This window comes from Ammospiza nelsoni, chromosome 8 (genome assembly GCF_027579445.1).
Source record: "Ammospiza nelsoni isolate bAmmNel1 chromosome 8, bAmmNel1.pri, whole genome shotgun sequence".
Classification (NCBI taxonomy): Eukaryota; Metazoa; Chordata; class Aves; order Passeriformes; family Passerellidae; genus Ammospiza; species Ammospiza nelsoni.
The window spans coordinates 15,509,700-15,525,345 of NC_080640.1; the positions used below are offsets into that span (position 1 = coordinate 15,509,700).

Below are 15,646 nucleotides of genomic sequence, written 5' to 3' on the forward strand. Positions count from 1 at the left end.
AGGAGCACTCAGACCTCTAATCCTAAAGTAAAGTCATGTGGGATCTTAAAACTAATTAAGGCTTCTCTCTAAGCCTTAAATCTAGTCTATGTGTAGTATAATATCCTGATGATATTCCCTGTAGAATCCAATGAGAATCCAATCTTGATTTCAGACAATCAAGTAAGTAACTACTCCACAAACCTATTCCACATTGAAAACAAGCTCAGTTTTTACTGGGTATCAGGAATCCATGAATAAAATTCCATTTGTCTATTACAGGTACATACCTATTTTATCTCACTCTTTCAGGACAGCATAAAAACACACTATAATGTTGCTATTACTGTACCCATCACACAAAACTTACAGTTATAAATTAGTTAAAGTGTAACAAACAAATCTGAAGTAACTCTCTAAGAAGTACAAGCAGGTCAATACAATACATACTGAAAGCAGGAGACATTTATTCCTTTATGAGGAACACTCAGGACTGAATGTTCCACAAAGGAAGATGAAAGAACCCTCAACATAGATAAGTCTGATAAAGTTGTTACAGATGAGGATGTTCCCCATGTAGTTCTTCAAAGGGCCTCCTCTAACATAAACAGAAAGAAGTTTTTACTTTCAGAGTTATACTACCAAACAAAAATCCATAAAACAAGATTAACTCTTTCAGGAGAAGAAAAGAGATATCATTAATATCTGTTTATCTCAGTCCATCTTTGAGATGTACACAGTAAGTTTCAAAGAAATAAAAATGAGTATATCCAAGACCTGATTGATCCTTGTCTGCAGACTTCAGTTGAAAAATAGGATGGTCCCATCCTGGTATCATGTTGTAGATATTCAGTAGCAATTCTGGTATACAGTAAATGGTAAATTATGATATTCACACAACATGCTGGCAATCTTTTATAGGCCTAAAAATATTCTGAGAAACAATATTTGCAAATTAAAGTAAAAGAAAAATAGTTATTGCTTTCTGTCACTTAAATATAGGAGTTAAAATATATAAAGAGCAAAGGGTACGTGCACCAGACTTGTTTTTAAATCTAATTTAAACTCATTAACTGCTGCAGAACTTGTGATGATGGCCACAGATTAGCTTTCTTTTTTATCTTTGAAAAGCAACAGCTTTTGGAAAGAGCTGGACTAGATGTGAAACCTCTGGCCTTGTTTATTCAGCATTATAGTGTGCTTCTGAATCCTTATGTCCCTGATGACAGAGGTGCTTTTCTATTTATGCTCTTTGTATTCAGTTTGTGCACACTGGAATTATATGCACTTTTTTTTTTAACTGCACAGACTAATGTCCCTCTTGCATTAGGTCATGAAAAAATAAAGAACAATCAGACTACTGAAATTAAATAAAGAAAAAAGCCCTTAAAAGCACACAACTTTAGATAATAGAAAAACTTAGTAAAAGGACTCTAGTTGTTTCTGTCATGTTATTTTCATGTTGCATTTTTCCACGGGGCTATGTAGAAAGACCTGCAGACTTATAGGAAGAGTTTGACCTCATTATTTCCCTTTCTCTTTGTGTCTGACTGGCTCCTTTGTGTCTGTTACCTTGATCCAAACAAGCCCAATTAGATACTTGACATGAGCTTTTCTCCCCTTCAGTTTTCTTTCTGGATATGAAATACTAGATTCATTTTTATATAGGTGTATATATGCATGCATATCTATGTATAAATGTAGGTGTATGCATATGACAAACATTAAATATATATAAATATATATATTTCTATGTATAAATGGAGATCTCTGCTATCATAAATGTCAGTGAAAGAGCAGGTGTATATATAAAGATGCAATTGTCCATGGAAGTTATTACTGTTAATCCCTTAATAATGAAGTATTAAGTTTATTTACTGAATGTAAATTTACTTTAGTTACTTTCTTGACATAGGAAGTGGTGCAGTTCCATGCACAGAGGGGTCAAACAGGGAGGCTTTAAATGTAAACATAACAGCTTGTTTGAAAAAAAGACCAACAGTATGCAATGCATAGATAACACCATTTCCTAAAAATACCACAGGAACAATAAACTACCCAAACTATAAAATATTTATTTAACTTAGGATAGCACAGATAACTGCTAGACAAAACTAAGAAACTTACAGTTTTTGTATATAAAAGATTTCCAAAGGGTATCAGTAATTTATGTCTCCATGTGTTATAAGATAGGGTGGAAAGTAGAGCTGAGTTAGAAAATGGGAAGTTCATGATCATGGAACTAAATGCTGAGGAAATTATAGTCCATGGCTACCAAAAACAAGGTGGTTGTACAACCTTGTACAACAAGGTTGATCAGTTGTACAGAATATCTCTCTAAAATGGAGATGAGCAAGAAGCAACACTTCTGAACAAGTCTGTGCCACCTCATGAGATAAAATTCCTGAGAGCAGAAATCCACAAGAAAAGAAACACAAGTTTTCCCTCTCTGCCATATCACGAGCCTCTCACTCGGGAAAATTGTCTAAAATTGACAATGTAAAATATGATCAGAGGTAATGAAATCTAATGAGATAATTACACAGCTCTGGTGACATTGGGAATCTTTTAGATGTTGGTGATTTTCACTACCCAGTGGTTATTGCAATCCTGTTTGATGTTGAGAAATTGAAGCCCATCAAACATTTTTCAGAGATGTTGCTGCTGCATGTTGTGGGTGACAATGCTTTGCCCTGGTTTGTCTCAGAATCCAGCACTTCCTTGGTATCTGAGCTGTCAGTCAGCATCCAGCCTCCAGCCACCAGCACTTATTGTGAAGAACTTAAAAGGAAGGCCATGAACAATATGACTTTCTATTAAGAGGCTTTTGAGAAGGTTGTGCCGCTATTAAAAAAACTCCTTGGAATAAAAATAAGACAATTAAAAGCCGTGAGAGTTGGCATGGAAACTAGTGAAAAAATAAATACACCTTTAAATAAAAATCAAGCAGAATAGCAAGAGACACTATTATCTAGCAAGAAAAAAGAGATTACTCAAGATAAAAATTCTTCAGCAATCAGAACTCTGATTTTAACAACACTGCTAAAGAAGGGCCTAACCTACAGAGATAAAATGTCAAATAAGAACAAGGAAGATTAAATAATAATTGAAGAAAAAGCAGTTAAATATATAAAAACAAACAAGAATTTTAAAGTTTAAATGTTAGAAATAGTCTACAAGATATCTAGTTACTTTGCAGACCTCAGAACAGAAAGTATTTTTAAGAATGACATGTTGGAAAGAACCTGCACAGTTCACCTGCATCAGTTCATTCTGCAGAAATGTATCTCCCAGAAATGGCAGGGACAAGCTTCTAAGACTAGCTTGTCTTCTGGCAAGATTTCCAAGGGAATTTGGAAATCAAGTAACATAGACACGAAGATACATGTAAGCTATTATGAAAATAATATTTTTTTATCAGACCAGAAGGCAGCAAATGTTATACCTACCAGTACAGAGAGGCTGGTGTGATCCAGAGCAATACAAATCTACAAACCTTCAGGACACAAAAAACTAATTGGAAGTTAGTCTTCTAAAATTCCAGAACATGTAAAAGATTATGTTGTGTCAGGTCTAATCAGGGGGATTCCACCTGAAAAACAGCGCCTCTGTCATCTGCTGTTTGCACAGCTGGAGCTCTTGGAGGCTGCACCACCACGTTCTGCCTGGGCTCTGGCAGCCAACAGGGCCCATACCTGAGCTGCTGCCACTGGGAATCTGCAGCCCAAGCAATAAGAGTCTGCGGGTGAACACAGCTGGCAGGAGGAAGAAAGGAAAATAAAAACAGTTGAGATGAATGCAGGAAGTACTGATTAAAACATACTAAAGGAGTGAAATTATTGAGTTTTATTTAATTTAGGAGCAGGTTGGGGAGAGTATACTGGCACACAACAGATTTTCAGGGGGGGTTCTTTTAACAGAAGAGGGAAGGAAATGTATAGGTACTCCTTGAAAAATAGGTCAATAAAAATTGCAAACAAAATTGGTGTGACTTACAGAGGCACTGAACAGATGCATGGACAAAGAAGAATTAGTTTTCATAGGGTATAGGGAAAGGATTGAGCAGAAGATACAAGTGAATGATGTGCTTTACATAAATGTCACATCAAAATACAAATATATATGATGTGATACTTGAATGAATTGTGTTTGTCCAGAATGCCTGCTATAACAGATCATTCTTTCTGTCTTTTGCAGATTGTTTTGCTGGAAGTGCAGTTTATCATAATTTCAATAAGTACTCAGTGCATGTGACCCACCACCAATATCTTCCCTGCATTTATTTTTATCAGGTAGGAGCTGTTCAAAACAAACTTTATTTCATGTTTGATGTGCCCTCTGCCTTGACTGCTATTAAAACTGTTTCTAAAGAACCTTAGAGGAAATAGGATGTTAGAATTGGAAACATCACCTGAGGATCATTTCAATAACAGCCACAGATGACAGGATGGCTGCTGATTCCTGGCTAAACAAACACGGATATACTATCAGGGATGTTTGCTATACATCCATGTCAACAGCATCAAACATACCAGGAAAATATCTCCACCCTCAGTCTGTTCCTTGCTACTCCCTGCCCCAATTCCCTGCTTCCCTCCCATGCACAGCTAAATCAAACAAGTACACACAGAGAACAGGGGCAGGCATGTGCCTGGGATCATGGGCAGGGACCCAGGCAGGTGCACCTGCAACGAGGGTATGGGATGGCAGAAAGGAAGGTGTGGGGAGTTTATGGAGTACTCTGGTGAGAGGCCCTTGGCCTCCAGCTAAATCCACTGTACTTTTTGTGTGTATTCAGCTACAGAAGGTATATTGAGCTATTTGAAGGTAGTTACTGCATCAGAACCATGACAAGCAAAAGGCATTACCTGGGTCATTGAGCGTAGCAGTGTGACAAAACCCACGTCCACCACTGCAAAACAGGTCTGTGCTTTGCTCTGGCCACAATCTGTGCTCAGAGGCCTCAGGCTGACTCTCATTGCCAGTGTTTGGGGCCACTTCAATGCCAGTTTCCAGCTGCCACCGTGCTCCCACCAAAGGACAGAAGAGACAGGCAGGAAAGCAGCACCTCGAGCATACTTTAGGAAAGGCTGAAGTCTAGGCGGGACCTGCATGGAGAAGGGCAGATTGAAGCATTATCCCAGTGTCCTGAAAGAACTGTCAAAAGACAGTGATAATGCACACAGCATTAGAATGTCTGTTTGGAATATGTGCTCGTGGGAACGGAATGAGTGAGCCCATACATGAAGAGTTAACTCTCAGGGGAGAGGGAGACCAACCAGAAAGGCTGGGCGAGCAGAAATCCCTGGAGAAGGTTTGGGTGTGAAACATGCACAGCACAATGGGCTTCAGAGGAAAACTTTATTATACAGCACTGTGCAAATTCATGTGTTTATCCAAGTTTATGCCATCACAGGAAGAAAAAAAAAAAATCTATTATTTTGTTTCCAACTTATCACATGAAAGATTACCTGCGTCAGCTAACTTTATGTACCAGTCTGGGACCATTAATTTAAATGATTAGTCGAAGGCTAATTTCTTAATCTGAATCTGATGGAAGCTGATAGCGAGCACTTGGGAGCCCGGTGTGCCTGCCGGGAACAAGGGGGCGGGCCGGGCGGGATTCCAGGATCCTTCAGCATCGCCCGGGGCCCGCCCGGCTGGGAGGGAGGACGGGCCGCTGTCCCAGCCGGGGCGACGGCAGAGAGCGGGAAAGAACGTGGCCCCTCACAGAGCCGGACCAGCCGTCCCGTCGTTGCCTGGCGTGGCCGGCGACATTTAATAACCCTGGGGTGTTGCCATCCTCGTGTGCCATGGCCCCTCTGCGGTACCAGCCCGCAGTGCCACAGCCGCCCCTCACTGCGGGGGCTCCAGAGCGGCGCTCGCTCGCCCGCCCGCCCGCCCGCAAGGACGGCGGGGCCGCGCGACCGAGCCCGGCCACAGCGCAGGGCATGCCGGGAGTTGTAGTCCCACGGGCAGCGACTTCGCGCCGCGGCACCGGGCATGGTCGATGGACGGCGGACCTCGGCAAGAGGGAGGTGCGGCGTTGGTTCGGCGAATACCGACTGCGCTGTCCCGCCCTGTTCGTGGGGCAGAGGGGCCACCACCCAGTGGACATGGAAGGGAAAGAGTTTACTCCGCGTTCTCGGGTCCTGTTCTCCCCTCGGGGTTCGGGATTGGGGTGCTCTCCTTTGAGCTCGCCCCCCTCCATCGCCCTGCAGATGGAACGCCCCGGCACAGGCCAGCGTCCCCCCCAGCCGGCCCGGCGGGCTCCATGGCCGATCCTGCTCAGTGCGGGCGCTGCGCGCTCCCGCCCTCCTTGCTCTTAGAAGCGCTCCCGCCATTGGCTGCGGCTGGGCGCTCTTGCCAATCAGGAAGCGGCTCTCATGGAGGAAGGGAATAAATACAAGATGGCTGCTCATATAAAACCAGGCATTGGGCTTCGCCCCGGTGATGGGGGAATCGAGGCTTTAACCCGCGCTCCGAGGGTCCTTCGCCGCTGCCGCCCACGCCGCCGCCGCCCCGCCCGGGGGAGCGACACTCCGACCGCCGCCGGCCTCTGCCGCGCTCAGCCGCTGCCCGCGGATCGCCGGCGGGGCCGAGGCCGGGTGCGGCGCCCCAGGCCCGAGCGAGGCCCAGCGCCCTCCGCCGGGGCAGCACCCCGGCCCCCCCGTCCCGCCGCCCGCCGTCAGCCCGGCCCGGCTCCGGGCGGCCATGGCCGTCTCCAGGTCGGTGGGAGCTGGGAAGAATGGGGGAAGTAGGGCCGACAGCGGCGACCCGGCACTCCCGGCTCTCCGTGTGGCCTCGTGCGGGGTGGGGGGGGAGGAGGGGTGCCCGCGTTCCGTCTCCTTTGGCTTCGGGAGCCCGCGGAGACCTCGGCAAGGCCGCCCCGCCGGGGTCTGGGGGTGGCTGCGTGCTCTGGAGCCTGGGTTTGTATCCTGCCCTGCGGTGACTCCCGTGCCCCCTCCTCCCTCGGCCCGCAGGAGCTCTGCCTGGGGCGTCTCGGGCTTCCTCCCGAATTCGACACCTTCGTTTTGCTGGCCAGTCTTTCCTAGGGTGGTTAAACTGCTAGGGAGTAGGAAATTAGGATATCGAGTCCCAAAAACTGGCAAGGAACTGTTTTTGCGTTTCAGAGCCCTCAGTTGTAAAGTAACCAAAATAAAATAGGCTTTCATGGAGAAAAGTGATCCGTGGATTCTGGCTCTGCCTCAAAATGTTGGGCAGTATCTGCTTGCACACATGTGCTCTGGGGTGTGCCAGCGTTTAAAGCATTCACAGATACAGAGGTGTGTCTTAACAGCGCTGTTTTATAAAAAATGCTGAGCACAAATTCCTGGGGTTGTTTTTCTTTTTTTTTTTTTTTTTTTTTTTTTTTTCTTTCTTTCTTTCTTTTTTTTTTTTTTTTTTGTGTGTGTGTGTGAAACGGGCGGGTTAAGCTTCCGAACAGGATAATTGAAAGGAAACTATAAATCCAAATTAAGCTTGTGATAGATTAGCTCCAACTCACGTGTTACAGTATCTGTACTTCCAAAGTGCTATCACAAAAGTAAATTCTGTTTCAGTAGCTCTGTGTGAATAAGTTCGCGATTCTATGTAGCAAGGTAAAGGTGTGCACATTTATAATGGAAACCCATTCTTCATCAAAAATAACGGCAGCAATGCACCTTTTAGGGACTTCTAGTAGCAGGTGTTTTATTTTAAGCTTTGTGGTTTCCACAGAGTATCCCTTTGTTTTATTCTACTCTTATTTTTTTGTCAACTTGTTATATGTTTGTTGTGGGTTTTTCTCATTCCCCAAATCTGTCCATAAGAACGTGGAAGTAGTGAGGATTGCTGTAACAAGATTACCGTGTACGTTAAAATAAGTCATCATGTAAAGTAGAGGAGTTGTCTAATTACATTAGGTCTGATCAGTCTGCTTAACCAACTTTGCTAATGTACATGTGATATGGGGGCTAACAGGAATATCAAGATAGAGCTTTTCACTGTGTGCTGAGGCTGTGGCTGCTCTAAAGGCTGCTTTAGTGGAAAGCAGCAGTACAGAGATTTACTTAACACCTTTTGGGAACTGAAAGTAAAACTAGATGTGCCTCATTCTAAGATTCAACGTGAAGCATTGAAAGTTGGTGTCTTAGTATTGTTCTATATTGCTTCAGATGATAGTTATAGTATCCAAATGTTGCACAACTGAGCACAAGGTACTGAACGTCAGTAGAGGTGCTGTAATACTGGTGAGTCGATTCAGAGTCGTTTCAGCTTCACGTGTAACTTAGGTAAAAGAATACATGTTTCACAGTGCTGTAACATCTTGGCTATTCCTGGTGAGCACCAATGTTTCTATAATTGTAAGAAGTGATAATGTGTGAATTTTGTCTGTCTCTCTCCCTTTGAAGTTAGACAGCAGCTCCTGATAAGTTGAGTTTCCTTTCTGCTGCTGGACCATAGGAGCACCGCTACAGTGTCAGTGCTGCTTTTGTAAATAAAGAAACCTTTCTTCACCTTTTACTTCAGAACATTGAGCTTCAAAGGTCCTTTCCTTTCAGACATATTACAAATAATTGTTTGTGCTCTTGTAATAAACCACATATCTATTTTTTGTTCAGTTTAGTTGGTCCATCATCTGTTCTAATTCCACTTTTCCTCTAGGTAGTTACAGTTACTTTTTTTTATGGACTAATGTAATATTTCATTGTTGAATGTCTCTGTACCTATACAAGTTTGGAGAGTGAGGAAGAGGCTGACTCAATTTAATCTTTCTGAAAAGCCCACAGACCTTGTGGACTGCATACCAGGCATTACTATTAACAATCATTTCATTAGGCATAGTTCTATATTGGAGCAGGTATTTTAAAAATATCTTTTTTTGGAAGTGAGGGTTGGAGTAGTTTTACATTCTTAAACCAATAAAATATCAGGTGGTTGTTTTCCCAGAAATTTTAGTTTTTGCTTTTTTGTCAGTTGAAAACCTTTCTCAAAACTCTAATCTGTTAAGGGAGATCCAAAAAAAACATAGTGAATGCTTTGAAATACCTTCATATTAGATTGAGAAATTGCAGCTTTGCTATTAGTAAGGTCATCTTAAAAGTAATTGTAATTAATTGTAACCTATTGACAAAAAAGTCTGGTATTTAATTCTGCATTTGATGTTACATAGATTGAAGACCTCCTTCTATAAAGCATCTGTGTTGATGCTCTAGAAAACAGACATAAAGTGAAACAGTAGATACCTCATCCCAAAAGATGTTGCAGAATCTTTGCACTGTACGTGTTCATCTCTTTGGTAGGTTATGCTGGGGAGACTGATGAACACAATCCTCCAGAAGCAGGGATAGGTGGGTGGGAAGGTTGGTATTCCTTCTGTGAATGTGTCATGTGGTAGGCCTTAGCTTCTGTCACTTAACATTATCTTACAGATGAAGTGGTATAATGTTTGCATAGCTAATAAAAAATATCCCAATGTTTTTGATAGTGGAACTGAGAAAGAAAAAAGGAAGTGAAAAGTTTTGGTTCAGCTTCATTCCTACAAAGTGCATGATCCAAGTGAACAGTTGCAGTGGCTCACCAGTGATCTTTTGACATACTTCAGAAGGGAAAGTAGTACTTCTAAGAGGATGACAACTCATAGATTACTCAGGATAGTAGAGTTGCAGTAGGTAATAAAATGGTGATAGTCTTTCAGTATCTAATAAAACTTTTTTCCAGTTTCTTAATGTGTTCAAAGGCGCCTCATGTTATTCTAGCACCAAGGTGTTAATGCCTTTCTCCTGTTTTGATGCCTTTGCAGTATGAGGGAGAACCAATGTACTTTTAAAATGTAAATGTTTTAAAATTAGGAGTCTAATTAGTCTAAAATTAGAACTTGAAGGATACACCAACTAAAATAAAATTGTTTACTCTTAATGTACTCTTAAGGTACATTAAGAGTAAACAATTTTATTTTAGTTGGTGTATCCTTTAAGTTCTCCCTGAAATACCTTGAAGGCAACCTCTTCAGGGTGTATTCAAGACAGTTCCTTACAGAAATATTGAGAGCATTATTTGCTGCTCTTGCAACCCTTTCTTGATTTGATCTGTGTAAGATTAATACTGTTTTCTAGAGTTTCCAGTGGTTTTGTTTACTTGAATTTCTGTTTGACTTGTAATATGTAGATTAGGAATCTAGTTTTTATTTTAAAACAAATAATGTCAAAAGACTGTGAGAGTAAAGCTCTTGTGACCTAAGCAGGCCCCATGTGTTGCTCTCAGCTTTTGAAGTGTGGGGCTGTGACTTCCCAAGAACAAGTGGCTGCACTGGGTGGCATCATTACTGTTGGAAAATTTCAAATTGAATACTGCATCCAAAATCTCTTATGTGCACTGCATACCTTTTAGAAATCTTTTTGAGGTTATCACAGACTTTCTCTGTGAAGAATTCAGCTTTTAGCTTCTGTGGAAGCTATTACTTCATGGCTGCTCTTGCATAAAAAGCAGGAGTTAACCTGAGCAAGTATGTGTTCACTGCTGCTTAAAGGCCTGTGCCCAAAGCATTGGAATAGATGTTCTAGAACCAATGTGCTTATGGGAATTCAGACTCAAACGGGGGGAAGAATAATGTAACTCTTCCCTTGTTGGTGGAGATTAACTTGAGGACCAGAACAGGGGACTGCCCTTCTGTGCTGCTCTTTGTGGGAGGGCTGATACAGCCATGGGAAGGGGGGAAGCAGAGCTGGCGTGTGCCCTGCTGCCCAAATGAGACAGAGCTCTCAGTTTCTTACGCACACTTTTCTAATGGACTGAAAATTGAAAGTCAGGATTGTGTGCTGATAAGAATGCCAACCTGCTCCAGCAGATGGAATTTGAATAGTCACTGAGGTGTTCACTTTGTAACTTACTGATACACATCTTGTGTTAGTCTGTCCTGACAGCTGCTTCAACTTGCAGTTCTCTCTCCCAGGTTTTGTAATGTAATTGGTCCCATTTTGGAGTGCATTGTTAGTTGCAGATACATATGTAATAGTTAACAAGTAAAACTTGTACAGCATGAAGTTGTAGGTCATTCATGAAATACATAGTCCATATGGAATCAATTATACTAATTTTAGCATTTGGTTGGATTCCATATGCAGTGTATGGTACTGTGACCTGGTGTGGTCTTGGAGCTGTTGTTTCATTCCAGATGTTACTTCAGCTGCTGTGTAGGAAACAAGATTTCTTCATTGTCCACAGTCCCACCTTCATAACTGTTTGCACACCTAGGAGAAGTAAAATCACAATCCATTCTTTGTGTATCATTGCACTTCTGGGTCTTGTTCTGAATTCTGTTGAGTGGGTTTTTTTCCTCTTACTGGCTGATTCTATATTTGAAAGTTGCTTATTTGATTACTTAACTGTTCATGTGAGTGAGTGTTAAGAGCTGACCAAGCTGGGATTTGACCAAATGATGAAGTGACAGCAGAGGGCTGTCAGGTCAACAAGAAAAGTCAGACTCCATTAGAACTTCGGTTGAATTTCACCCTTGTCAAGTCTAAAGTTTAATTTAGGGATGTTTTCAAGGTGTCTGGCCTATTTCTGTATTAAGAAATAGTGCCTGGGAGGAAGTTTTCTGGATGTTGGAAATATCAACTCCTAAGAGGATTCCCTTGCCTTCTGATGGGTGCTAGCTAGCAGCTTTTCAAAGAGCTCTAGGCAGAGCTTGACATTACTGTTCCAGGGACTTTGCCACTGAGGGTTTTTTGTAGTCACACAATTTTCATGGCTTGGAGGATATGCAGAGGTAGTTGCAAGGTGTTCATACCAGATGTCCTTTACTATTAGAGATTACTCTCAGGACAGTTTAACATGCTGGGGCACAGAGATGTAAAAGTCCAAACAGATTGTTTCATGGGCAGCAGTGATCAGGTCACTGTTGCTTTTAAGCCTCCACTCACTGAAAGCAACAAATGGAAAGTTTCATCATCTCAAGTCCTGTGGGCACCCAGTCCAGCCAGAACACTTACACTGGGACAGTTGGGATCTTTATACAATGCAACTGCAGGTATGTTCTTTAGCAAACATTTTGAAGAGACTGTAGCTTACACCTGTATCTTGACATTAATTATGCAGCTACTAGCTTTGTAATGCCTCTGGAGCTGAAGGGCTCTCAAATCCATGCCATCCTGTTTCCTCAGGAGTGCCATAAGTTCACTTTAAATAGTATGACAACTGCCCCTTCAAATGGAGATCAGCCCTCTGTTTGGGGCAGCAGCAAAGATCTGCAGATCAGCATGAGGAACAGAACATGTCATTCATTGCAGCATTTGCCTCCTGTGCCTGGGTGAGGGTCATGTCTAGCCTGGTTCAATGCTGAATGTGCAAAACTGGTGGCCAGAGGTGGAATCACTGTGGTACCTGGAGAGTGCCCCCACCTGGGTGTGGTGACTCTTCTGGAGGTGAAGCATCTCAGATGATGGTGATGTTTCTTCTGAAGCATCTGCATTGATGTCTGTGTGAGAAACATTTCTAACGGACTCAGTGTAAAAGGTGTTTCTTACAAGAAAAATTGAGTGGAGTGCTGATCATAAGAACCTTGAGTTGTTGCTCTCAGTTGTGTCTTGCTGATACACTTCAACAGAGACTAGAAAAATTGTGAATTTCTAAAGTGAGAGGAAGAAATGATCTCTTTGAGCCAGGTAGTGCTTTGTGCTTGCTCACACAGCATGAGTTCATATCAAAGGTGTGTATGGTTGCTGTCCTGTTGATGAGAAGTAGTTAACATGGGATTGGAGAATGACAGAAGGATATGAACCATTGTTTAAGAATTAAAAGTGAAGAACTTGGTATTTTTAAGTTCTGATTGCAGCAGAAGTAGTTTTAGAGATATCTTTAATTTTTAGCATGCATTGGTATTTCAATTTTCATAATTATTTACAGTTATTTTTCATAATAATTTATAAGCATTTTTTGTTTTAATCTTTTTTTCCCCAAAGTATTCCTTGTGTTTCTGTTGTTTGTTTTTGTCTTCCATAGGCTTAGAACAATTTTTTGGATGGAGTTGACAGATTTAATAAAATAATTAAAAACCTTATCTACATTGTAGAGCATCTCCCTCTACCACACTGCTTCACACTTCTGGGAATGATGTGAGGCACGTGGTGCCCTGCTTACAGCACTGTCTAGCATGAGAAGCAGAGAACCACATGCCACTAGAAAACTTGGTTCTCTTTGGCTTTAGTAACTTGTTCAGAGGCTGCTAGTTTGTTCTGAAAATGAAAACCTCCATCCTGAGGTGCTGAGATCCCACACCTTGTCAGAACTTCCTTTTTAAACTGCAGGTACTCAAAACTAAGTAGTTTGGAATTTTTAGTGGTTTTTTTCCATTCTTAATGAAACTCAGTCTGAAAGCTTTAATTTGAAAAACAAACCAACTAGCACTGCTGATCACAGACAACTTTTTTAGTGCTACCTTTCCAACTCTTGCAGAATTCAGGCTCTGCCATACTCTGCTGCAGCAACACCAGCACTCAATTTGAAAATCTTAATAGCTCCAAAATATCAGTTTGGGAGTTTTGCATCCTTGTGCGGGAGGAAAAGAGAATGATTAGTGTGACCAGCACTGTTAGTCAGATGTTGGCTGTGTTTGCTAATCCTGTTTCCATGTATTTTGCTGCAGTTGAAAGCTGAAACCTTCCTGTAGTGATGTCAGACAAGGGAAAGATTTTTTTTGTTTGGTTTGCATTTGTGTGTAAGTTAAGCAGATTACAGTTTAAAATAACAAATTCCAAACCAAGCACACTGTAGGTTAAGGAAAACTCCAAGAAAACAAGCTGTATTTTGCAGGTAACACAGCTTCAGAAAGTTGTGGGTTTTAGGAGTGGAGATGTAGTGTTGTAACTACGTCTGGAATTCAGGTTGAGTTTTTGAGGGTAGGCTGACTTAGTGGTTTCCTCCTGTTTTGACTCATGAAGAGTTCTAGCTGGGAAGTGGTCACAGTTACACATGGTGCTTGATTTTGAGATAAAAAAAGATAATTTGATAATTGAAGGAGCTGTGGTACTATATGGCAAACCTGAGTATGGAACACCAAAGTTTCACAGAGAGCAGAAGAATGAAAGGGGTGAGAACAGGCAAGTTGGAGCAAACAGTGGTTCTTCTCAAAGCCACTCTGTTTTGTATTGAAAAATAGTGACTGCTGCAAATCAGGTTGGGTTATTACTGCCAAAAGTACAGGAGAAAAAAATACTGACAGCTAATGAGGTACCTGGTATGTTTCTCATGACTAGTCCACTATCAGGGATTCAGAAGTGTTGGATCTGTAAAGCTTTTTTCTCCTTGACTGTATGATCAGACAAAATTGCTGGATTTCATATATCTAGGGTTTAATTTTTGGGATTTTAAAACAACTTTCTAACTAGTAAATCATAGCAATTGAAACTTTAGTTTTAATCTACAAAGATTGAAATAAGTTCACCTATTTTAGTAGTAGGAAGAGAATTATTTCTGGGATGGCAGATAGTAGAATTGTCTAAAAAGTTATAATTATTTTAAATCTAATGAATACTTAATCTAATACCCCCAGTTATGAGAGTATTTGGGTTTTGGTATTACCTTGGCCCTGCACTGCAATTCCTATTGTATTGTGAACCCATTAAGATAAACTCAGGATTAAGTGCAGTTTAAGCATGCCAAAGAAAATACAAAATCCAGTGTTGTTGGAAAGAGGTTTTGGTGGGTTTTTTTTCTTTTTATATTTTTTGATCTAATGTCAAAGGCAATTTACATGAAATGTAATTAGTAGCAACAGACTAACAGGGACAAGGCAGTTGTTATTTCCTGTGTGTGCTCAAACCAAGGGTGTGTGGTTATGAAGACAGGTTGTCCAGGATACCTGTATCTTTATTGTGCCAGGCTGTTCTAGGTGAGCTTCACTGCTGTGCAAGGTCTGGTTTTGTATTGTTGCAGTTCTTGGAGGAGTACTTTTATGTAAAGCTGGAGTGAACTATTTTTATTGCACTGTGTGAACAGGTTCTAGATTGATACTCAGTAATAACCTCATACTGCCCAATAACTGAAGCATAAACTTGGCACTCATTAGAGAGCTCTGATCAACCACTGATAGTAAGGGAATAATGAATACTTGAAACTCCAGTCATGGATTTGAGTATCTAGATTGTTATGTGAATATATACATAAAGACAGGCTTTATTTCTCATTCAGTAACTAAACAAGGAAGAAATGAATTGTTCTACAAATAGATGATTGGAGTCTTTCACTAAATACAGAGTTACTGTGGAAACAGATCTGCTGGTTAAATCCCTGTATTTTGAGGGCAGAGCAGAAGCATCAGATGACTTGCAAGCTGTAAATACAAGAGGTTTGGTTTTGTGTATTCCAGGTAATTAGGGGGAAAAGATGTGAAAAGTAAAAATTTGTCAGCCTGGAGAGGCAGAGTTTGGTGTTGCAGATAATAGGCTGTGTTGTCAATAGAAGTGATAATGTGCAATAGAAGCAGCTGAGCCCTCTGCTTTTTCTATCAAATAGAATTTGATGATCACTCACAACATATTTGTTTCAAGATTGAAAATGTTCTATCACAGAACAAAGACGGGAGCAATTAATTTTTTTCTTGTAACTGAAGATTTTTTAAACTAGCCTTTCTTGCTGTTGCTTTTTTTGTTGCCAAATTAAATGTGCTTTTAAAACAGCTATGCTT

At 41.3% G+C, this 15,646-nt stretch overlaps 1 protein-coding gene across 4 annotated transcripts in view; it reads left to right on the forward strand.

Moving 5' to 3' along the window:
* The first annotated feature begins 4,252 nt into the window (after positions 1–4,252).
* The window catches only part of BTAF1 (B-TFIID TATA-box binding protein associated factor 1), a 44,272-nt gene continuing 32,878 nt past the window's right edge, over positions 4,253–15,646 (forward strand). For 2 of the 4 annotated variants that reach the window (XM_059477605.1, XM_059477606.1), the window contains exon 1: positions 6,450–6,707. In XM_059477605.1, the coding sequence (XP_059333588.1) occupies positions 6,694–6,707 (14 nt within the window). In that variant the 5' untranslated portion in view covers positions 6,450–6,693. Of the gene's footprint in view, positions 4,272–5,946; positions 6,018–6,449; positions 6,708–15,646 lie in introns of those variants that run through there. The other 2 variants (XM_059477607.1, XM_059477604.1) reach the window with 2 other exon arrangements.